At 43.9% G+C, this 24,729-nt stretch overlaps 3 protein-coding genes across 3 annotated transcripts; 2 read left to right on the top strand and 1 right to left on the bottom strand.

Annotated features, from left to right (window-relative positions):
* Positions 1-855: 855 nt before the first annotated feature.
* On the bottom strand, positions 856-12,242 carry p4htma (prolyl 4-hydroxylase, transmembrane a). The gene is made up of 9 exons (XM_080854309.1): positions 11,661-12,242; positions 11,133-11,214; positions 5,875-6,053; positions 5,072-5,162; positions 3,854-4,022; positions 3,234-3,419; positions 2,440-2,530; positions 1,948-2,053; positions 856-1,626 (listed from the first exon to the last, which is right to left on the bottom strand). Exons 1-9 carry the CDS (start codon positions 12,024-12,026, stop codon positions 1,427-1,429), a joined length of 1,470 nt encoding a protein of 489 aa, XP_080710435.1. The 5' UTR covers positions 12,027-12,242; the 3' UTR covers positions 856-1,426.
* Positions 8,862-10,756, top strand: LOC308377594 (secreted frizzled-related protein 5; the record flags this gene model as incomplete). The annotated part of the gene is made up of 4 exons (XM_080854310.1): positions 8,862-9,088; positions 9,846-10,021; positions 10,161-10,250; positions 10,437-10,756. The coding sequence occupies exons 1-4, from the start codon at positions 8,910-8,912 to the stop codon at positions 10,754-10,756; spliced, it is 765 nt and encodes a 254-aa protein (XP_080710436.1). The 5' UTR covers positions 8,862-8,909.
* A 358-nt stretch (positions 12,243-12,600) lies between the features above and the next one.
* Positions 12,601-23,997, top strand: ap4b1 (adaptor related protein complex 4 subunit beta 1). Its single transcript, XM_080854355.1, has 12 exons — positions 12,601-12,682; positions 14,136-14,265; positions 14,721-14,945; positions 15,561-15,691; positions 15,996-16,143; positions 16,302-16,590; positions 16,979-17,186; positions 18,542-18,625; positions 22,081-22,184; positions 22,346-22,553; positions 22,683-22,955; positions 23,310-23,997. Exons 2-12 carry the CDS (start codon positions 14,153-14,155, stop codon positions 23,741-23,743), a joined length of 2,217 nt encoding a protein of 738 aa, XP_080710481.1. The 5' UTR covers positions 12,601-12,682; positions 14,136-14,152; the 3' UTR covers positions 23,744-23,997.
* Positions 23,998-24,729: the final 732 nt, after the last annotated feature.

Raw genomic sequence — 24,729 nt, 5'->3', positions numbered from 1 at the left:
GCACAGATTCAAGACACCCTGTGCCAGATGTAGCAAAGCAGCCCCAGAGCATTACCGAGCCTCCTCCATGTTTCACAGTAGGTACAGTGTTCTTTTCTCTGTATGCTTCATTTTTGCATCTGTGAACATAGAGATGATGTGACTTGCCAAAAAGCTCCAGTTTTGTCTCATCTGTCCAAAGGACATTCTCCCAGAAGCCCTGTGGCTTGTCACTTTGCATTTTGGCAAATTCCAGTCTTGCTTTTTTATGATTTGCTTTCAACAGTGGTGTCTTCCTAGGTCGACTTTGGCTCAAACTGCAACGGATGGTGCGATCTGACACTGATGTACCTTGACCTTGGAGTTCACCTCTAATCTCATGGAAGTTGTTCCGGGCTCTTTGGTTACCATTTGTATTATCTGCATCAATTTGTCATTGATTTTCCCCTAGGAGGTTGGCTACAGTACTCTGGACCTTAAACTTCTGAATAATATGTGCAACTATAGTCACAGGAATATCAAGCTGCTTGTAGATGGTCTTATAGCCTTTACCTTTAACATGCTTGTCTATAATTAGTGCATGAAATATTTCTATCCCTCTCCAACTCCTCTTTCTCACACTACATCTCTCAGCTTCACTCCATTTTCTCTCCTTCTTTCAGTATTTTCCCTCTTCACTCTCTCTTTACTGTCTTTATCCATAGCCACTCTTATTCACGTTCATTGTTATGGGAAAAAGGGGTGACACGTTGTCATGGGCAAAGAGGCACTGCATGCGCTTTTTTTTACACAGACTTTTAATGTCACAGATGAAGAGACATACACCAAGTTATTTCGTAGTTGCTTCTCTTAGGTAGACATTGATTACCACTCGCAAACAAACTTTACTGTTGTGGAATGTAATCGGAGAGGAACGCTGCTCTCAAGTGAGAGCGTGCAGCAACATAGAATTTTACACTAATGTTCAATGGCGCCATACAGTGGAGATAAATTATTCTGCAACTTATTGAACTCCTGGACACCTCCCCTTCCAGGATAAATAACAATTTCATTTCTTAGAACGTCTATAAATTTGACAATAACAATTTAATAAAGATAAAATCCATTCTTTTTCGTAAATAAATCTGATACATTCATGAACAGTCTGAACAGTAAATAAATATCCAAAAATGATATGTAAATAAGGAAACCTGTGAATAAATAAATACATAAATCAAACAAACAAACCAGTGAACAAACTGCATACTCCTGAAACATTTAACAGACACACTGTAAACCTGAGCACACACATCTTAAACTAGTAAAACACTTCCCAATGGGTGGGGGAAAGACTCCTACATCCTCATGTACCAGAAACAAATAAAACAATCAAAAATCCTGACCATGGGATAAAGCTATGGGGTGAACTTGGGGTTGACTCTGCTGACAAGGAACTGGTTTGTAAGCATCACAAATCCTGGTGGAGGTCCGCGTGAGTGGAGCGTGGTGGATTTGCGCTCTCAGGTTGCCAGGAGACAAGACGCTGGTAGTGAGCCTGGCGCTGCTGGTCCGGGTCGACGTTGACCCAAACGTTGCCGACCCACTTTGAGCCGCGGGTCACCAAGCACCCCCCGTGCAAAGAGTACTCGTCCAGCTCACCCATCCACCCTGCAATGCCCAGAAAAAGCATCAAGTCTTTGCACACCTGCTGCTACAAATACCTGCTGCTACAACCACCCAGCTGATAGAGGCCTTTCTTAGAAAGCCCTAAAAAAAATATGTTTGGCTTCTATATATCTGTTTTATGGTGTCATGGCGTGTAATGGTCTCTGGTTCTAATACTAAAGACACATTGTTTTGCAGTGAAAGAAATCCATTTAGCCAGATTTTCTCAGGTCAAAGCCACTTGTAGCAGCAAACAGTCTGATTATGGGAAGTGTACAAATGGTTGCTAAGTGCTAATAATGTTAGAGGTGATGATAACATTACCGTAGCCGTCTGACAGATGATTGTACCACAGAAGTGCTGTCCCTGCTGCTGGTTTCACTTTCAGATTGCCCTTGTCACAATACTGCTGTGTGAGATCTCCCAGTGCCTAACACAAACACACACACACAGGGAAAATACACAGACACAAACACAGACACAGACACAGAGACACAAACACCACCACACACACACACACACACACACACACACACACACACACACACACACACACACACACACACACACACACACACACACACACACACACACACACACACAACACACACACACACACACACACACACACACACACACACACACACACACACACACACACACAGGGAAAAGAGATGACAGTTGAATATGGTGTAAAACAGTGAACCATGCTGTAGTTGTTTCTGAATCATTTCTCCCTGTCTACACATCAGTATTAACGCAGGACAGCCTGACCCAGTGTGTGATGCTGAGGTCTGCATGGAGAAGGGCACTCACCTCTTCCTCATAGGTTCTGTTGTCGGCCACTGGGAAGCTGGTTTCACCCCCTCCCTCCACAGCATTCAGGTACAATAACACAGACATGTACCTGCAACCCCACACACGGCCTCAGTCAACACAACTTCAATACAACTCCAAGCTCTACTCAGAGTGGCTGAGGTGTCATTCTGCAGCTGAGCTGAGATTGGAATTAGATACGGACACACTGCACAGAAGATTCAGGGATCGGTCAGAGAGAGATTCATTGAAGAAGAAAAGAGATAAATGATGTAATGATCAGCCCTAACAACGTCTTGGCTCACAAGCCATCAGCAGAGCCTACTCAGCTGAAAACTTTGATGGGTTACATTAAAGCCTTCCGAGTTTTGAGCATTTAATCCAGTAAGTCCTTGTTCCTTGTTTTAACATTCTGACTTGGTATGCATTGCAGTGTTTGTGATATTGTGGACACAAGAACATACACTTGCAGCACCTCACAAGAGAAGCAAATAATCACTATCTTATAAAAGTATCTATGGTAACAGCAGGGGAGTAAAGAGGAACATGGAGTTACCACCCTTAACGAAATCCGAATCTAAAACTTGGAGTTACCACCCTTAATAAAATATGAATCTAAATTTCATATGTTTTGTCTGATCTTTACAAAGTTCTGTCTCCCTGAATGTCAAACTCTTTCCTAAGACTCTACAAAGAATGAAACAGCAATGGCAATAGTAAAATCTTCTCTTTCCATACAGCTTCACACACAAGTGCGCACACACACGCGCACGCACATACACACACACACACACCTGCAGGGGATCTGGCGGGGTGTGGAGGTGTTTGCTGACAGGTGGGTGTGTGCACAGCTGGCATCTGGATGGGTGGAGCTGCTGTCGTAGTGGGCGTGGCTGTAGCCACCCTGCTCGTACCGCACCACCTCCAGGGGCTCGCTCAGCTCCACCAATGAGGAGGGCAGACGAGAGAGGCGCGTCACTCTGATTGGACAAAGACAGTCGAGAGGTGTAAAGACCAACAAATACATTTGTTTTCCCTAAAGGAGACATTTATGGTATCCTAACGAGTTTGGTCTTCTACTGTTCTGCAAAATGTAGCTCCTGATGTTTAGACTGTCATGGGAGAAGCTCTGTGTTGGTGTGAACACAACACTGCAGCACACACAGGAAATAAATATTTCAATGCACTTTAAACCCTGTTAATTAACAACAGGGATTATTTATTAATGTGAAGAGCGGAGTTTGATCACGTTTCAGTTGATTAAGGATCTGAGAATGTAGGAACAGACTTGCGCTTTGTTTACTGTGGGTGAACCCACTTAAGCCTTTACCACATGTACGGAGAGAAACTGTTGGCTGATCTCTCTCTCCAAGACACAAACCCTGTTTGTGTGTATAATCATGTTTGTGTGTACCTGGTCCTGATGTTTTGGAGTGTGCGGTGAGCTCCGTTCCCGAGGTTCAGGCGTGTGTGTGTGCTCTTGTGTCTGCGCTGAGTCCACCTGTCCCAGTCTGACCCTCCAGCGCTGTCTCTCTTGAACACACCACTACTCACACGCCTGAAGTCCTGCAGAGACAAAACACCTACACACACACATACATACATACATACATAGACACATACATACATACACACACAGGCACACACACACACACATTAATATAACACACACTCTCATCATAATCCACATAACACACACACACACACACACACAAAGTATATAACACACATTCATATCATTAAGTACACACCACACTCATTTACACACACACACACACACACACACACACACACACACACACACACACACACACACACACACACTCACACACAAGCACACACAGAGAAACAATAACTATGTGTAACCCACTCTGAACCCATTTGCATTCCGGCACACATAAGTTATTTTTCCCTCCCTGTGCGTTACTTTCGGGTCAGCGGCTGCTTGTTCACTTTGTCCCCTCCGGAACTGAACCCCAGCAGGCCGCAGGCCACACAATGGGGGGGGGCCGGAAAGGGACCTTGCATGTATGGGGCGGGGGGCAAGGTGGAATATGGGCCTGAGTTTGAGTGTGTGTGTGTGTGTGTGAGGGGGGCAGGGGGTGAGGTGGCGGATGTGCCTGAGTTTGAATGTGTGTGTGTGTGTGTGTGTGTGTGTCTGTGTGTATGAGGGGGGAATCCTAGGGGGCCAGGATCCGGGATATTCCCCCACCCAAACAATTAGATTTTAATGAGTGATGATGGGACAAGTCCGGAAACTTTCATGTGAAGGTATTATGCCACTACGTCAGGTCACGCACACACACATGCACAACACCATGCACACACACACTCACATCTACAAACACTCACTCACTCTCTCTCTCTCTCTCTCTCTCCAACACACCTAAACACTCACACACACTCTCTCCAACACACCGAAACACACACACACACACACACACATCTACAAACACTCACTAACTCTCTCTCTCTCCAACACACCTAAACACTCACACACACTCACTCTCTCTCGCTCTCTCTCCAACACACCTAAACACACACACACACACACACACACACACACACACACACACACACACACACACACACACACACACACACACACACACACTATCTCTCTTCCTCTTACCAGCTGGGTTGCTCTCTAGGCCCGAGTGGATTTCACGGAGGTTGTGCGCACTAAGCCAGGTTGCGTCATGAGAGCGTGACATGCTCAGAATCTGAGCAACAAACACAAAAACACAGTCTCAAGAGGCAGAGAAGAGTAAAACAGCACAAACACAAAAACACAGTCTCAAGAGGCCAAGTAAAGTAAAACAGCACAAAAACACAGTCTCTTTAGGTCAAGTAAAGAAAACCAGCAGAAACACAAAACACAGTCTCTTTAGGGCAAGTACAGTAAAACAGCACAAACACAAAAACACAGTCTCAAGAGGCAGAGAAGAGTAAAACAGCACAAACACAAGGGTGAGCACGACTCCAACTGACCTGAGCTCAGCAGATGACGTAGCTTTTTACATGCTTTTTACATGCACTGTACATGCAGGTGTTCATATCTCATAGTGCCTTTCCACTCCTCTACCTTCAGGCTTTCCACTCTACCTGTGCAGGTAAAGCCATGGATGCGGAGAGAGGAGCCCATGGTGCCAGTGAAGCTTGATCAGAATAGGTCTGGACCCTGGACAATAACATGCCCCTTTAGCTGGATTTTCTCTAGTTGACGTCTAGGCATTTAAGAGACACTTTAGTGCAACAAGGTGTGAAGCACTTCCAGCTGCCTCTCTGGTCACCCAAACTCACATCCAATAGCTCCATGGACCATGGCTGTAACCCCTTCAAAGGAGCAGCTGAAATCATCTCTTATCGTATTAACATGCCTCAGCCCTTCCAGTTCCAGTTCCTCCCCTCATCCACTCGACCCAGACTACTCACCTCCTCTCTCTGGAGCAGACCGTCCTGGTTGAGGTCCAGCAGGCTGAACAGCTCTTCCTGGCTGAGCTGCTCCTCTAGGTTGTCACTGGGCCCCATGGACGAGCTCTGCATCAGGCCCTGCAGCTGGGCTAGCTGCATGACCACGCTGCTCTCCTCCACGGATAGAAAGCCCGGGATCTCTGAAGCACAGACACCACATGTTAGCACACCAGCAGTAGCTGTAGTGAGGTGAGCTTGTTAGCAGTAGCATGCGAAACAAAGCAAGATGCTGGCAATGTTGAGTTCATGGTCTCAGCTTCCAATGTGGCATGGTGCACTGATCTTACAGACAAAGCATTTATGGTCAACAAGCAGGTTACACTGATGTTACTTACACTAGTCCTGTTATTGCACAAGTTTAGGCTGGACTTTGACAAAGTGATTGAGAGGGTAATAGTAGGACAAGCAAAGCATGGCACCCCTGTCATGGGCCCTGGCAGCACAGTATGACCTAACCATGCTTGAGGTCACACGAATACAATTATCAGCAAGAAAATGTACAACTTTGTCAATGCACCAACTGCAGTCTTCCAGAGATTATAGATTACTAATTTAACAGGCAGGTGTGGGCACCCGTCTTTCTGATACCTAAGATTTTCTACGGTGAGAAGTTTCGGTTCAGTTGGTTTGATCGGTCACAATCATGTGAGTTCCATCCCGAGTTCCACACCTCAGACAGTTTAAGCAAGACAATTCCAATGGGATCATGCTGAGGAGGTCTCAACCCAACCCAATCCAAAGCAAAAAGTTAGACAGTTATACATGCGAGTTTTGCACAAAACATAAAATACTGTCAAACCTGCTTGGTGATGATAACACACACTCACACGTCTTTCAGTGTTACGAGCCCCTGTGCCTCCTTCAGGCTATGCGCGGTCATTGCACGGGTTGTGGAGGCCCGGTGGCATTAACTGGTCCAATGTGCACACCTGTAGAGGGGTGTGTACGGGTATTTAAAGGGTTCTCCTCTCTACTGGAGGGCACCATCTCTCATTGAGGCTCTTTCTCTCTCTCTCTCTCGCTTGCTTCCTAACTACTGGTGCAAGCAACACACACTCTTATATTCTGTCCTTTCACCTTGACTTTTAACTGTATCTCAGTTGTCCGACTCCGTTTCTATGTTGCGGCTTCGGAGCCGGCTGTAACAGTCAGTTTGAAGCAATGCAGTAATTGCATTACAATGGCTGGCTTGTCAGGCTTGAGCACTTGCAACAGGTTTTGGGATCATAGCCCAGTCTGAATGACCTGCAAAGTGTATTTGAGATCAGAGCCTAGTTTGAATGACTGGGCCACGTGGATTTGGGATCATAGTCCAGTCTGAATGACTGGGCGAGGTGGATTTGGGATCAGAGGCCAGTCTGAATGACCTGCGAAGTTGATCTTTGGCTCAGGTGGGTCTTTGCACTCCCAGACTGAGTGCATCAGAGGGAGAATGACTGGTGGGATTAGTGGGCTTGATCTATTGTTGAGCTGAGCAGCTGTGATTAGGGCTTTCACTCGGAAGTGACCTCATAGGAACGTCAGCAATTGGGGTCACACCCTCATCCCGCATTTTCTACCATTGGCCACACTTGATCAATATGGATGGCAACAATCAATGAGCAAAATAGCATTTAACAATTACAGATGTCATTGATTTCATCACAGCACAGTCTTAACCATATCCATGCCCCTGATGTGTATCACCGGCTCACACTTGTTTGAGGCCACTGGCAACATTAGTCCCAACACGGCAAGTCCCACTTGCCACTCATTCACATGGCCCTCTGGAGAGGGGGAGTGGGAGCTGGTGTTTACATGTAAACAGTCCCCTAAGTGATTGGGGATACGTGGATAATGAGTGTCCTCCCCAGGGCTCTGTGTGTGGAGGGGCCAGCCTGGCCTGCTATGGTAACTTCCTAGGTGTTAATGAGACGGGCCCTAAATGAATGGCCCACTCTGAAGGGACCATTGTTCTTGTGGGTGGGAGCTGATGATACGGGTGAACTTGAGTTTCACTAGTGAGTATCATCACACATTGTCCTTGCCATCTCTCTTCAGCTGCCTCGAGTGAGCACACACACCCACACACACACACACACACATACGCACACACAGACACACACAGCTAATGAAATATTTCCGGAGAGGCGGCTGCTGGCTACAGCTCTGTAGTAAGGCTTTCATTGCTCATTAGACTAGTGAAATTGTGTGTGAGTGTGGGAGGAGGGAAGAGGGGGCTTGTATTCCCTGGGGCCCCGGGACGAGAGAGGAGAGGAAGTATGCGCTGGTCTGGGCAGAAATCAGGTTACACTGACAGCAGGACAAGAATAACACCTCAAAGTCCCACACACAGGCTCAGCTGCACACACATACACACACACACACAGACAAACAGACACACAGACACACAGACACACAGACACACACACACACACACACACACACACACACACACACACACACACACACACACACAGTGGACTGTCACTTTAACACTCATTTGAATCTTCTAAAGAGCTAAAGTGTGCTGAACTACATGATCCATATGGGACAAAGTGTCATTCAATTCTGAGAGTCTGCCACCGGTGCCATTTAACGTGTCTTCATCAAATGAACTAGTATGGAATACCAGAAGCACAGCAATGGCCACAGGAAAGAAAGGGATAATGAGGGAGTATGTATTGAGCAAAAGTCATCCCCTCACAAGCAACACACAACACCCACACCAGATACCAGAAGGTCCGCCCCTTGAGAGGTAACCACTCATAGTCCAGTATATATACACCTATCCTGTCACTGCCCCTGTCTGCCAGAGGACTATTCCCACTAACACACAGACACACAGACTGCCTACAGCTGACTTTCCTTGCAAGATTTTGGATATGTACGAGTGTGCTTCCCTGCTGCTGCCCTTACTGCTGCTGGCTGCTCTCAGGCCCATCTTAGGGATGGTGCTGGACGGGGGGCAGTGGGAACCGCAGGCGTCCTCGCGCTGCGTGTCCATCCCAACCAACATGGCCCTGTGCCAGGGCCTGGGCTACAGCAACATGCGTCTGCCCAATCTGCTGGGGCACGAGGCACCGGGCGAGGCCGTCCAGCAGAGCGCTAGCTGGCTACCGCTGCTCGCCCGTGAGTGCCATCCGCACGCCCGCATCTTCCTCTGCTCGCTCTTCGCTCCAGTCTGTCTGGACAGGTAAGAGACTCTAGCATGCTACTCATACACACACACACCCTTTTTTCTACAGGCGAGAAAGCAAGTGCTTTCGATACGATACACACACATACAGATTTTGTACGAAACCAAACTAATACCTTAATAACCTGGTTAAGTGCTTGCAGATACATTCCATGTGTATAGTACACTTTGCTACTAGGTTGCATTCATACACATCATGGGGACTGGTAATCAAATGATTTTTTTGGCAATAACAATCAATACGACACATTGTTTGAGTTACAAAGTTAATGTGTAGATATTCTGTTTGTCTGAAAGTTTATAACTTTGTTTTTTGGGGTCTCATAGCTCGAGATAGGAATTATCTGTCTGTCACCATCTGATATCGTCAACGTCAAGGCATTCCAAAACATATATTAGTCAATTGTGTAAATTATGGCAGAAAAAATATCAGTTTTTTGTTTTTACCAGATTATGAATTATTCTTTCAATGTAAAAATAGAAACTTTCTTTCTCTGTTATTTCTCACAATTCTTCACATGTTGTCTTCCTGTTCACAATATATTGACATACGTAGGCTATGTGGTTTCAAGACTGTAATTGTACCTTTCAATCTGACAGGCCTTTTCTTAAAACACAATGCAAAGTGTTGTTTGCATACTTCCAAAAATACAAAAAAGATAAAAGACAAGTGATCATTGAAGTTGTGGCATTTTCCTTTTTTATTCACTGACTTATTTTCTCTTGCCCTCAACCTCCCTTTCACATGTCTCAGGGTGATCTCCCCTTGTAGGAGTCTCTGTGAATCGGTGAGGGATAGTTGTGCTCCAATCATGAACTGCTATGGTTACCCCTGGCCCAGAATACTGCAGTGTGACCAGTTCCCCAAAGATCATCTGATGTGCATCTCCTCAGTCACACAGTCAAACAGCACTGGCAACAGACGATGGGGTAGGCAAATGTGCACGTTTACAATACACACAAACACGCGCAACCTATGCCAGTCGTTCATTATGCATCAAAATACACAGTGAATGAACTCATTCAAACACACATTTAACGGCTTCTCACTATGTGCTCTTTATGTCAGTCATTCCCCAGGCAAGCTGTAAAGATTGTGAGCTACAGGAGGCAAACTCACCCAAAGAGTTGCTAGACATTTTCTGCAGAAGTGACTTTGGTAAGGAGTCTGTTGCCTTTCCTATCCTTTGTGTTTTGTGTCTTTGTAATATTCATACTATTCATATGTAATTGTTAAATCATTTAAAATTCCTATAGCCACTTCTAAAAGATCGTACAAACTGTCTGATGCTTACACATTTGCCTCCCCTCCTCCTCATCTTTATTCCCCCTCTCCCCAACCCAGTGGTGAAGCTGCGTTTGACCAGGCTCAACTCCAGCAGTTCAGTGGTGGCCAAATATTCACTGGGCTCTCGGCTGGAGGTCCTAAAGCACGGGCCCCTGCTTGGTGGGGAGATGCGTGGGCGTCTGTCCCTCTGGCTGGAGCGCGATGCCACCTGTGTGGGCAACCTGAGCCGCCACCACCCTAACGGGGGCACTTTTCTACTGACGGGCACCGTGACAGGCAACAGACTGTTGGTTAACAAAGCCTACAGCTGGTCTAAACGCCACAGGAACCTCACCAACGCCGCCCGCAAATGGAAACGCCATCGTTGTAGGGGTTAGAGGATGGGAAGAGAGTAGTCTTTTTTGGGGTTGGGGTGTGATGCAGGGTACCAGATAACGGCCCAGTTTGCATTTCCCATCTGAAGTGCCGAGAACCAGGCACTAGATGCTACGGCAAATCGAATTTCACTTGTGTACATATTTGCTGATATTTTGTTTTTTATATTTGAAGATTTTAAATAACGACAATAAAGATGGGTATTTATTAAATTGGACTTTACTGTTTCACAGATGAGGGCTGATGTATAGCCTTGTCCTACTTTTTTTCACATTAGGACTGATGAATAGCCTTGTCCTACTTGTGTAATTGTTAGGTTAGCTGTGGGCATCTCATTGAGGGGATTATACCCTCCGTGTTGTGTGCAGCAAATCTCACCAAACAGAAGAGGCTTCAGACTGAGGGTCCGCATCTCATGGGTTCTATCATCCACCAGCGATACTCTCTGCACATGCCCCACCTGTACAGATGCATGCAAAGAAAAGGGTCAATTCCATCCATAATAATGATTGATGAAATTCAATAGCATGTTATGAAGTATTTCTGTCTTTTGTGATTATGATGTAGAATGTTTTAAGGAAGTTGTTATGGTGCAACTTCAGAATTTAGCACGGGGTGCGTGGAAAAACAGGCTGTAGCCTACTAATTCTTACTGATCCACAAATTCAACGGTATAGAGGGAAACATCCTTCTTTACAATTACGCGTCTCGACATGCAGGTCTTCATCCGTATTCTTAACAAGCGCATTCTATTTAAGAGACTGCCTACATACCCCACTCCTTGCTTAGTCTGAAGAAGTAAGGTTTCCCCCATTTGAGTTGGTTTAAATTGTACTCTAAAAAGTTTAATTCTTATGTTTCGGAAAATGCACCATGCATATTTCAATATTACAAAAGTGTCCTCACCCGAATTCCCTCCAAGCGCGGAAGGCGATAAGACTGTCTAAGGTTCAAATCCGGATCGGCAGCAGCAGGATGATGATGAGGATCAGGGGAAGGATGATGGCTGTTGGTGCTGCTAGTTTCCCTGACAGAATCTTCTCCGGATCTGACTTCTCCAGTTGCAGAGTTGTAGTGTACGTACAGGAGTAAAGCAATGACGTTGATTATGTACAAATGGAAGAAGACCATTACTACCACAAAATACGCACGAGAGCATACGCTACTCTTCTGGACATTGACTCGATACGGCGCGGGCGGTGGACGGAGGTGTAGAGGTGTCTTAAGCCCATCCCCACACGGACTGGGAAAGCTTTCCTCACATTCCATCATTCCTGGGCTAGTTAAAACCAATGTAATAGCAGAAAACGAATTTAAATTCTATTCCGTCGTCTTCTTTATAGGTGGACAAGCCGAATAACGGTAACCGTTACATGGTCCACTGACACAGGTGCCTCTTTCCGGGTGCGTTGAACACCAAGCACAAACATAGGCTTTTTTACTTAAAAAGCGCCAAATCATTTAGGAACCATAAAACCATTGCCCACTGACCATACTGTCTCAACTGTCAAACAGATAGGACAACAGTAGAATGGGGGACAGCACAGCGTAGGCTAAAACAGAACCGTCGGCTAAAACCAGCCATTTTTCTCTGTCAGGGACAGTAGAAACATCCGGGTCGTTTAGAGGTCTGCTTCTAAATAAGAGTGTCTAGGTTAAACTTAAAACATTTTGAAAATACATCTTTTTTTATTTAGAACATTAATATAGTTAAATATCAACATCGCAGTAAAAAAAAAAGAAAACAGTAAAATTATTTAATTTAGATGGCTATAATATCTCCGGTTAAAATCACAAACAAAAAATGCACCGGAAGTAATTTAACTTCTTGCCTTAAAATTAATGTTGACAGTCGGAGGTTGTATGCGTGCTTTTTACTTCATGGGATAACGTTGTTTAGTTCTCTGTAATTGTAGATGTAGACAAAGGTAAGACGTAACAACGTATGGTGTATGTTTTTAACATAACAACATTAATAGTGTGATTTTCATTACTTATGGGTTTACATTATCGCAAACTTCAGCTAGCCAACTAACGTTAGCCATTTGATTTGATTAACGTTAGTGGTGATGCTGGTTATTTGATTAACGTGACGAGATCATATCAGTTGAACAATGCGTCGTTTGCCTGTATATCTTGTCTTAACTAATATATTATAATCACATGTAATGTGTTATAGTTTTCAAATAAGGACATGTCAATGTACTAGATTTGATTGCTTGACAGGTTATTGAATGCTCAGAGTGTCCATGGAAACATTAATGAAGCATTCATTGTTTTTGCTGGTCTGGTTTTCAATGCAGTATAATAGCCGGCCTTAGCTTCAAATACTGGAGAAAAAGGCATGAGAGGATCAAATGAATAACACAGCAAATCATCCATAAAGTATGCCTATCAATGAGTCAACAATAATCAGATGTTTTGGATTTCTGCACTACAATAGTCCTTGTTATATAAGCTATGGAAAGGTTCCTCCTCCCATTGTTCTTCAAGACATTTTTGCATAGAACCTTGCGATGTGCTTTTGGCTCATAGAACTGAGCGGTTCAACATATTTAAAACAGCTAGTGTGTGGTTTATAAAGGACAAGCTGAAAGTCAAGTCCATTAACAACAACGACAGCAATATTTGTGAATTCGACATTTTGGGAATTATTCTCATGACCTCACAGCGATATCTTGAAGGGTTCTGTAAACAGGATTTAACTGGACTTTAACTGGAGCACAGTGCCACCATTGGCTAAATAAGCACAGTCGCCACCACTGGCTAAATATTAACCCAGTGATGGCTACCAATACTAATAAAGTTGTGTAACCCATTTAAACAGGATGTGTGAAAACCCCAAAACACAGTTAAGAGGGGAAGTATACAAAGTTAACAAACCCCTCCCGTGTGTCACGTTACGACATTTTGTCATTATTGTACTTATTGTCTGATGAACATTAGGCTGCCTATGCATCTACGGAGTTGGATGTGATGAACAGAGAAATTAGTTCTCTGTGAAAATCATGATGGCAGTAGAAGCTGAATTACCATGGGTACATACATTTTCTGTTTCTTTTGACTGGCATATTCCCTGAATGACCCAACATCCAGGCACTACATATAGCCTTACTTCTTGTACTGTATTCACTCCTTACGTCGGGTTTTCTCTAGTGCTCTGAAGTTAGTGTGATAGATGTTTTCGGTCTTTTAGATATGCATAGTCATAAGATCTTTTAAAAAAAAATTGTGAGGTTTGAAGGTAGGTGTTGTTCAAAAACCTTGAATAAGATATTTCCTCATATAATTCTAATTGTTACAAACCACCTAAACATGAACCAGAACTTAAAACTCAAAAAATCTAATTGTTGGCTGTCATGTTGTTTTCTCTGCATTTAGACCTAGGTTGCATAAAAATGCCTTACTTAAGCTCAGAAGAGACTGTGAAGGAGCTGAAGAGGGCTCTCTCCAACCCCAACATTCAGTCTGACCGACTCCGCTACAGGAACTACATCTTGCGTGTAATCAGGTCAGAGACTTGTTGGTGCAGTATTGGTGATCTTGAGGATTTTGTCAGAGAGGATAAATGTATCTGTTAGAGTATTTATGAGAGTTCTGAGGTGATCATGTTGTGTTTGAGATATTTTCACAGTATCCTTTGTGTGCATCGGAGGGCAGTTGGTGATCCAATGTATTCATTTATTTATGCATCTCATGTATTTATTTGTTTATTTGTTTGTTTATCATATTACATTATTAATATTATTTAATGAAAAAAACAATATATATATATCTTAGCTTATGCATAGCTCTTGCTATGACAATAGCGCTAGATTCTTATGATTGTAGTTACATAATTAAGATGAACACATTTAGTCATCTCCCATGACAACCACTATATTGACATCTACAGGAAAGTGCTCCCATGTTATAAGTTTCAGTTACAGTGAAATTCTCCCAGTCTTAAATTGGCATCTCTGGCAGATCCATGACCCAGGGCCTGGATGTCTCCCCTCTCTTCATGGACATGGTGAAGGCCAGTGCCACGGTGGACATTGTCCAGAAGAAACTGGTCTACTTGTACATGTGCACCTACGCCAGCCTCAAACCAGACTTGGCTCTGCTGGCCATCAACACGCTCCGCAAGGACTGCGCCGATCCCAACCCCATGGTGCGAGGCCTGGCCTTGAGGAACATGTGCAACTTCAGGTGAGTCAGACCCGACGTCTGCATGCATGGATGCAAAAATAACCCTTTTTAATTGTAGCGTAGCTTTTTATACAAATTCATACCAAGGGCTGCATGGAAATTGTTAATGGTAAGCAAACATTTGCATTTATATAGCTCACTTCTACTCATAGAGAACTCAAGGAATCCCTGCTTAGTGTTGAATACTGACATCAGTTTTTTAAGGATCATTCTGTTTTTGTCTTTTCTCAGAAACATTATTTGTTACCAATACTTTAAGGGGAAAAATCCATTGCAAATAACACAAATCTGAGACCAAGTATTGAGTATAGACCCATAGTGTGACCTGTGACACAGTTGTGTTGTTCTACATCCACTTCCATCTACTTCCACGAAGTCTGCCATGGTGCACCGACATGCTTCTGTAGCCCAGAAAGGTCAAATCAAAACACTGGCACTAGAAAGGGCCTTTCTTGGTTTTGTGTATGGAACCTGACAGCCACCATAGATTCTCTCCCACTCTTTGGAAGGGAGTTTGGGAGTTATTCAGTTGGTTGCAGTCTGCAGCCTCACCACTAGATGTCATTAAATCTTACATACTGTACCTGTAGAAGACTTGAAGTCATGTATTTGCAGGATGCCAGGAATGACTGAATACATACACCAGCCTATCCTGACAGGACTTAAGGACAAAGCTTCCTATGTGAGGAGAGTGGCTGTGCTTGGCTGTGCTAAGATGCAGAGTCTACAGCCCAATGCTGAAATTGGTACGGCAAGAATCCCATTTACCTGATTTGTTTTTTCCTCCTGCATGCAGAGTGGGGTGTTTGCATTGGAAATCAGGTGGCCTTGTGCCCTCATGTATCAATGTCAGAAACTGAATGCTGAAGGTGTGCCGACATAAACACAATATGTTGAATCATGCTTGCAGTAGGTTCTAGTAATTATTGGAATATATTGTACCAATATATTGTTAAATTATAGGCTTGTAATTGGTTCGTAATTGCTGTTAATAACCAGGTTTCATTAGATACATTTGTATGGTGTTTCCACCGCATGTTTGCCCTGCAGATGCCACTATTGTGAATGAACTGTACGGCCTGCTGAGGGACCCAGACCCTGTGGTGATGGTGAACTGCCTCCGTGCGCTTGAGGAAATTCTCAAGCACGAGGGTGGTGTGGTCATAAACAAACCCATCGCCCACCACCTCCTCAACAGGTTTGGCCTCCAACCGCTTCACTCATAATTACTTAAGTTATTATTTTTAAGAGTTATACAACACTGCTATAAGACTTATAGTACAACGTAACACTGAGGAACAAAAAGCATATAAAATAAAAAAAAACTGAACTGGAATGAACTGAACCATATTTCAGACTAAAGGAGCTGGATAGTTGGGCTCAGGGTGAGGTCCTCACCTTCCTGCTGCGCTACAAGCCCCGGGGCGAAGACGAGCTCTTCGACATCCTCAGCCTGCTGGATGGGCTGCTGCACAGCAGCCACGCCACCGTCATGGCTGCCACGCTCCGCCTCTTCCTGCAGCTGGCTGCCGCCCATCCAGCGGTGCAGGCCGACGCCCTGGAGCAAGCGAGAGGCCCCCTACTGGCCACGTGTGGTTCACAGTCCCGGGAGCTACGCTTTGCTGGTCTGTGCCATGTGCAACAGGTACTGCTTTGGCTAGCTTTGATGAATAATTCAGTTGGGTAGGACAGGAATGCCGTTGATTAAGGTTTTTCACCCAGCTAGGAATCGAGCCTAGTTCATGAGGAAGAGGGCTCTTCTAGTTCCAGTGGATGGGAGTCAAACCCTGGAGTTAACACTGTGAAAGAATTGTTGACCTCTACTGTTCTTAGAGTTTGGACAACCACTACTGAACAGCATAACACTTGCTTCAATCTTTCCATATGCTGAGTACCAGGCAGCCTACTTTAAACTGGGTTTTAAACAAATTGTTTTGGAGATCTAAAGCATTTCTGTGTCACAATATTTGTGATAAACAATAAAAAGTCTTCAAAAAAAACAAACATGTAATAAACTCAACACCCCACCACAGGTGCTGAGAAGCCAGCCGGCCCAGTTGGGGGTGCACTACAAGCGCTTCTTCTGTGGCTACTCGGAGCCAGCCTACATCAAGTTCCGCAAGATGGAGATTCTGGTGGAACTGGTGAACGACGAGAATGTGGGGCTGGTGCTGGAGGAGCTGAGGGGCTACTGCACCGACGTGTCCCCGGAGCTCGCCCAGGCTGCCATTGCTGCCATAGGTAAGTGTCCCCGAACCTCGCCCAGGCCACTACGCTGCCATAGGTAAGAGGGCCGCCTACACTGCCGGCGACAACTAAAATGATAACTGTTAAAAACTGTCCTTTTAAAATATTGTCATTATTATTCATTATTTTAAAAATGGAGATTTCTGAGAGGCTTTACTTAGCGTTGGTCGGTGTGGACACCCATATCATTATAAGTACAGTTGTCTTTATGGTTATTGTTGGCACTGCAGTGTCCACCCCTGCCAAGAAGATAAGACGTGCGGGCCAACGACACTGAGCTGTAACTGGGTGCTGTTGGTGGTATCAGAGTTTTGATTTTGTCGTCATAACACTGTTATCAAATGTGTTGCAACTGGACTCATCATTTCGCTCCTACTCCCAATCTGCTACAGTATGTGTCTGTGTGTGTCCTTGAGCCCTTAATGCTTGGTATGCATCCAGGCAACACTATCTGCTCTTAGTTGTTTGTCCCAACGCTGTCTGATGAGACAAGGGCCCTTATGGCATTGGGCAACAAACACCGAGGACAGACTTCGTGTATCAGCAACCATGAAGTGAGATTAGGCAGGGATACCTATATTTGATAATTTCACAGTAAGGCACAATTAAACATAAATGGGTTGAATTATTAGATCATGAGGGAATGAAGTCATTCTTTATCAGCCAATCACAGTCATTCGACCATTCCTTAACAACGTTCACAGAGCTCAGTAATTGTTCCACAATAGAGGAAGCAACACATTTCCGGTTGCGAACAGAGTGGTTTACACCAGAGGAGACAGATGTTCTTGTGCGGCAGGGCTGCCCGACACGAAATAATTTAGAAGTTTCATGGAAAAAGGTGTTTTGAAGGAAGTCATATATGCGTGAAACTCCCACGTTTGGAGGTGGACAGACCTCAGCGCTGCGCTGACCCACCCCCGTTTGAATTAGCCAAATGATTTTGCCAAGACAATTTAATTAGCTTTAGGTCATGTGCGGAGGACTTTGTGTGTTACCAGACGCATTGCTTATCAATGAAATTAGGTCCCAACGTGTTTATTGTTAAGTAATTAGACTTGTAAATATATAGAAAGAAATGGATAGGAAGAGATAAATGATAATACTGACAAAAATAAAATTAAAAACTATCATACTGTAAATTACGGAATAAGACAAGACAGGTGTTTAGTGTTAGATTTGGATTCCTGTGAAGGGATGATAGCAATCTACACAAATTAGCTATCAAGCTAAATTATTGAAATTTGAGTGACTGCAGTCATGAACAGCACCATGTCAGGCAACGGTGTTGTTAGGTTTTATGGTCATTCAAATTGTAAACCTAACAATCTGTACTTTGTTTTCTGAAGGACGCATTGGGCGAACATACAGCGAGAAATGTCTGGACATCCTCACAGGACTTTTGGGGTTGAAACAAGAGCACATCACGTCTGGTAAGAATGGGTACAACACTGTCAATTTCACTAGTAAATATAAATGATTGATTTGAGAATGATTTTAAGTGTACTTTGATCAAGCTGAGTAAATCAAGAGAAGATAAAGTGAGTCACATGTTCAGCGTCAAGACAGTTATTGCTGTGTAAACCAAACAATGCTCAGCTAGGAGCTCTATAACAGGCGCCAGGCAGCAGATGTGCATGTGATGGGCCGGTCTGCCTACTGGGCAGTGCACACCGCCTCCTCTGCTAACTGTAGACATCGTAACACGCGGCAAACATATGTTTTGGCATGGGTGTCCCCATCTCTTGTGAACATATTTTGTAGCATTTTCGGTTGGCTTTCTTTATGTATTTTTGCATGGCAGAAGGCTATCTAAAGTGATTCTGTTGTAACTCAGAAGGCTTGAATGTGGACACAGCCACAAAATCAAAAGGAGTCCAGTAAGGACCACTTGTCTTTACAATTTGGAGGGTGGAGAGCTTACAAAAAAACAACAAAAACAGGGATATAATCTGCTTGATGCTGTAACTCGGAGCCTTGTCTGTGAAAGGCAGACGCACCGATAAGCCAATCACCTCTTTACTGATTAACATGGCGCCAAAGTGAACGGAAAGATGTTTCTTTCTGGGCCTGAAAAATATGAACAAATGCAATATCTGAAGCAGTAAAGCGATTATTGACTACACAGTACAGGAGGACTAGTAAATGCTGTGAGTTATTTTAGATTTATATCATTGTTATCAATTTCCAGAAATGTTTTTACTTTATAAAAATCCTGGTTGATCGTAGATAGAAGACGGGTGGTCCGTGTACAGTGCCCTCCACAATTATTGCCACCCCTAGTGAATATGAGTGAACAGGCTTTGAAAAAATATGTCTTTGCTGTTTATCCTCTTGGTCTTCCACTGAAAATATTCATAAAAATCTTACCTTTTTCATTGAGGTGTAATATTTGAAGGAAAAAAAATTCTCCAAAACATGTGTTCCACAATTATTGGCACCCCTAAATTTAATGTTTTGTGCAGCCTCCCTTTGCCCAGATAACAGCTCTGAGTCTTCTCCTATAATGCCTAACGATGTTGGTGAACATATGGCACGGGATCTGAGACCATTCCTACATAAAGTATCTCTCCAGATCCTTCAGATTCTGAGGTCAACGGTTGTAGACTCGGCTTCCGCTCATCCCACAGATTTTCTATGGGGTTTAGGTCGGGGGAACATGATGGCCATGGCAAAACCTTTATTCTGCGGTCGGTGAACCATTTTTGAGTTAAGTTTGAGGTATGCTTCAGATCATTGTCCTGCTGGAAGGTCCAATCACGACTCATTTTAAGCTTACTGGAGGGGCTGTTAGGTTTTCATCTAATATCTGCTGGTATTTGATGGAGTCCACGATACCATTTATCCTAACAAGTTGTCCAGGGCCTTTGGAAGAAAAATAGCACCACAACATCAAAGATCTGCCAACATACTTCTCAGTGGGTATGAGGTGCTTTTCTGTATGGCTATCTTTCTGTCTACGCCAAACCCACCTTTGTTGTTTGTTGCCAGAAAGCTTTTTTTCGATTTCATCTGACCATATACAGTAACTAGGGTAGCATGCCATTATTCCGACGCCCCTTTGGTCCGACCCGTCAATATTCCGAAAATTTCCCATTAATCCTACAGCCCACTAATTCGAAATGATTAACATAAACCCATTGCTCCGACAGCTCAATGTTCCGACCAATGGCTGTTTGGGGTCGGTCAACATAATTCCCCAGGTCGTATGTTCCTCGCCCCTCTTTTACCCGGTGCCAAGTAGACTGCCGCTGTAAGGACAGACGCACGTTGTAGCTGCTCTACTTTGCGCCCAGACACCAGAGACGCAATTGAGACAGATACGGACAAGTTATTTCGATTTTTGGTCGAGCTAGAGAAGTCTAGGCCAGCAGCGTCTTTGCAAATGTAAAATAAACAAAACAAACCAACTACGGATGGGCTAACAGCAGCATAGGTCTACTGCAGCCACGCACAGTTCGAGGACGGGAAGATAGCTTAATGGAAAGAACCCTGTTTGCGCTGCTTTTCGAGAGCTGTCATGGAAAGATGACTCCGCTTTGGTTTTGAGATTCACAGTTTTCTATCGATTTAGCCTATATAATTATAGTAACAATAATAATAATAATACTATAGGCCTGTAGGCATGCATTATTTTATCATGAGGTGACGGTGATCTAAAGCAGCTTTTGGTCGGAACATTGAACTGTCGGGACAAAGGGTTTCAATTTATTGGTGAAAATCTATCTAAGACTAAGGGCTGTAGGATCAATGGGACATTTTCGGAATATTGACGCATCGGACCAATGGGGCGTCGGAAAAATGAGCTGACCCCGTAACTAGGTCCCATTGAAAGTCTGACTTACATTTGGCAAACTGTAGGCTCTTTTTTCTGGCAACCCTCCAAAACAACTTGTGGTGATGTAGGTGGCGTCTGATGGTAGTTTTGGAGACTTTCGACCCCAAGACTCAAGTAATGTCTGAAATTCTCCAGATGTGATCCTTGGAGATTATTTTGCCAGTCGAACCATCTTCCTCACGGTGTGTGGGGTCAATGTACACACACTTCCTCTTCCAGGCTGATTCTTAACATCTCCTGTAGCTTTAAACTTCCTAATTATTTCCATGATAGTGGAAATGGGTATTTTCAACTATTTAGAGATTTTCTTGTGTCAATTTCTTGATTTGTGCAGCTCAACAACAAGTCATCGCACATCGTCAATGTGTTCTTGGGTCTTTCCCATAGTGATGAATGACTAATGGAATTTGGCCTGTGTCACCTCATATTTGTACGCTAGTGAAACAGGAAGTCATGGTTGACCTATCTTGCTTAATCAAACAGGTGAACTTAAAAATGTGAAACATGACTGGAAATATACTTAATATAAACCGCAAAGACATATTTTTTCACAGTCTGTTTGCTCATATTCACTAGTGGTGGCAATAATTGTGAAGGGCACTGTATATAATGGTGGACAACTGGACATGGTAACATAATACAGATATATGAAAATGTTACTCCTGTAAGCACCATGCAACTGCCGGTGATTTTACAGAATATAATATGGTATACTGATACCAGTTATTCATTTGCTAATGTGTATGGGAACTGACAAAAAAGGTAACGCTTAAAATGTATAATGGCTCAAGTTTAGGTGGACCTAGATGAAAAGGTTAGGCAGACCTGCACATATTTGCATATGTTAAGGTACACATCGGCCAAACGCTGCTGCAGCTCAGACACATTTGCATTTTTTTGGGCAAAAACGCACCTGTACTTAGTTCTTTACTTCTCTCTCGATATCCTTTAATCAGTCATTGAATTCATTAATGGTTACCATTTTAACTGTCACTGACCCAGAGCTTTTTTTTCTTATTTTTTTTGTGGTTCTTGTGTGGACCTCTCCAGCGGTGGTGCAAACTTTCAGGGACCTGGTGTGGCTTTGTCCCCAGAGCACAGCTGCTGTGTGCCAGGCCGTTGAGGGTTGTGAGGAGAGCCTGCAGGATAGCGAGGTGAGAACATTGACACTTTTGTGTACAAAGTGCAAAGTAGCAAAGCTACCTGCTTGAAAGTTTGTTATCCTGCTGTCTGGAGCCTTCACCCTTATAACCAAAGTTTTGTTCTTTACCGCCATATTTTTTTAGCATTTCCTATGTTGTTGTTTGTTTTGCAGGGGAAACAAGCTTTGCTCTGGCTTCTGGGAATGCATGGAGGCCAGATCACCAATGCCCCATACGTTCTCGAGAGCCACATTGACGGACTGAAGACTGAAATGTCCTCTGTGGTCAAGCTGGAGCTCTTGACCGCCGCTGTGCGTCTGTTTCTCCTGCGACCAGCTGAGACGCAGGACATGCTCGGACGTTTGTTGCACTACTGCATAGGTATGGCACCCTGCCAATGGGAAGGTGAACAAATCTGTTTCATTTTAGCACAAATGTCATTCGAAGCTGATGACATACTTGGCATAGGTGTGGCGCTGTGCTCTATTGTTTTTTCTGTCTTTTCCACAGAAGAGGAGAGTGACATGAACGTTCACGACCGTGCCCTTTTCTGCTACCGCTTGTTAGAGTGTGGGTTGGAGGAGACTCGACGGGTGTTTCAGGGTCCTAAGTCAGACCCCTGCATGGGAGTCCTCACGGGCTGTCCGACGGAGCCCGTCAACAGCTGGGCCTCAAAGTTCAATACGCTCGGGCTTCTGGGTGGTAACGACGTTGTCCCAGCATCGTCTGACACGGCCGCTTCTGACCAGCGAGGCCACAGCTCCCAGGGGGATGCCTTGGCAGGTGGGCATGTCAATCAAAGACAAAAAAGACGATATTCAACCACAAGATAATCCTATTACCAGTTTCTGTTAAATAATAATAGCGTAGCTGCACCGGTTATCGAACAGTATGTTAAACAATCGGCCAGTCTGTTAAACATTTGATTTGTTATGTTTATTGATAGATTAATATGACAATGTGAAACGTAACCGATAACACGCAAATGCTGCTTTTATATCCCGTTACGATATACATATATACTGTATATATATATGAGAGAGAGAGAGAGACTTAAGTTGTTCCCAAAGGGGAAGTTAAGACTGTATTCTGTGTTATGTTTTTCTTTTGTAAACTATATTGTCTTTTTTAAAATAGAGGCTGTAGACGAACAATTGTCCATCCCAGAGGAGGGACAGCAATCCCCAGGTCTGTCCCTGGGGGCCCTGCTGTCACATGAGGCTTTTGAGAGACACTGGCTGGAGCTCTGTGTCACCCACAGAGAGGCACTGGGCTTCCAGGGGCCCCCCTCCGCCTCGGAGACCCTCCAGGCTGCCCTGCAGCTAGTCAAGATTCAGACTCTGGCCTTCAGTAGGGAAAGCACAAAACCCTGGAAAGCCTACCTGTACACCCATGGCTCGGGAACTTTAATCCTGGCAGAGCTGCTACAAGATGAGTCCGAGGCTGGAAACAACAGCACCAGTCTTGTGGTGTCTTTAAAACAGCTGCCTGAAAATAAGATGGCTATTCAAGAATTTGTTTCAGTGCTGAGGACTGTGCTGCACACTCTAACCAAAGATCGTTCTTGTTGACCGGGTTGTGAAGTTTCAAAGATTGACACACCGCACATATAGTCATGAGGGATATAGATGACCACACATAGCTGTACACATTTGTAAATATGCTTATTAACAGGTCAACAAAAATAAATCCTTCCTATAGTTGAGGTGTCAAGTTGAATTAAATTAAATCAAGTGCAGTCTATCATACCACAACAAAGGTTCATGGAAGTTGAAGTGTTCATATGTATTTTTTTATGTGAAAATGATTAATAAATGATTTGTTTTGACCAGTTTTTTAACAGATTACCCTTCAACCTTTGACATGGGCAAATAAATAACTCCCTATGAGGCCATCTGTAAATAAATGCATTTCCTTTTGTTGAAGACTAAAGGGCTTCTTGCATTGCCTGTATTCTATTCTATGAGAGGGATATCAGACAAAACTGTGTGGAAACTAGGCATTACTGTGTTCCCCATGCTGTGACATACTGTATGGCTAGCTACTGATGGACTTTATTTATGTATTTATTTTCCTAAATTATTTATAACTCTCCTCTTCTGTGGAAAAGAAGCACAGAGCCATATCTATGTCATCAACTTTATTTACCCTTTCCGTGGGCAGTGTGCAGTAGTGCAACAACAAGGGTAAGGCCCGAGGCATACTGGAACTGCTGGTTCTGCAGTCCAGCTATCAGCAGTTTTGATATTAGATGGTGGTGGAAAACATGTGAATGAAAACTCAATCTGTGTGAGAAGAAATTTAACAATCAGTATAAACACCATGGTAGTCTGTCAAACTACTTAAATGATATACACTATAGAAATGAATTCGGTTATGTGCACTCTATGTTTAAACGTGTGTTAAGTGTAGCGAACATACTGATGTGTGAAATGTATTTCACTTTTTAAAAAGTATATTCTAAGTTGGTCTTGAAAGGAGGTGTATCAGGGGAACTACCAGCACATCTTCTTGGAGCTCCCCACTTGTCTCACAGGAGCTATCCGTTTGTAACCTT

Source organism: Sprattus sprattus (assembly GCF_963457725.1).
Source record: "Sprattus sprattus genome assembly, chromosome: 16".
In the NCBI taxonomy this organism is placed as follows: domain Eukaryota; kingdom Metazoa; phylum Chordata; class Actinopteri; order Clupeiformes; family Clupeidae; genus Sprattus; species Sprattus sprattus.
This window is presented reverse-complemented; position numbering and strand designations above follow the sequence as displayed.

Bases quoted from the DNA above. Each gene is read 5' to 3' on its own strand.
- p4htma (XM_080854309.1), bottom strand. From the start codon at position 12,026: ATGATGGAATGTGAGGAAAGCTTTCCCAGTCCGTGTGGGGATGGGCTT. The intron at 6,054-11,132 runs GTGAGATTTGCT...TCTGTGCTTCAG, and splicing joins TCTGAAGCCTCTTCTGTTTG to AGATCCCGGGCTTTCTATCC. The intron at 2,054-2,439 runs GTGAGTGCCCTT...TGTTTGTGTTAG, and splicing joins ACAGAACCTATGAGGAAGAG to GCACTGGGAGATCTCACACA.
- ap4b1 (XM_080854355.1), top strand. From the start codon at position 14,153: ATGCCTTACTTAAGCTCAGAAGAGACTGTGAAGGAGCTGAAGAGGGCT. The intron at 14,946-15,560 runs GTGAGTCAGACC...ATGTATTTGCAG, and splicing joins AGGAACATGTGCAACTTCAG to GATGCCAGGAATGACTGAAT. The intron at 22,956-23,309 runs GTGGGCATGTCA...TTTTTAAAATAG, and splicing joins CCAGGGGGATGCCTTGGCAG to AGGCTGTAGACGAACAATTG.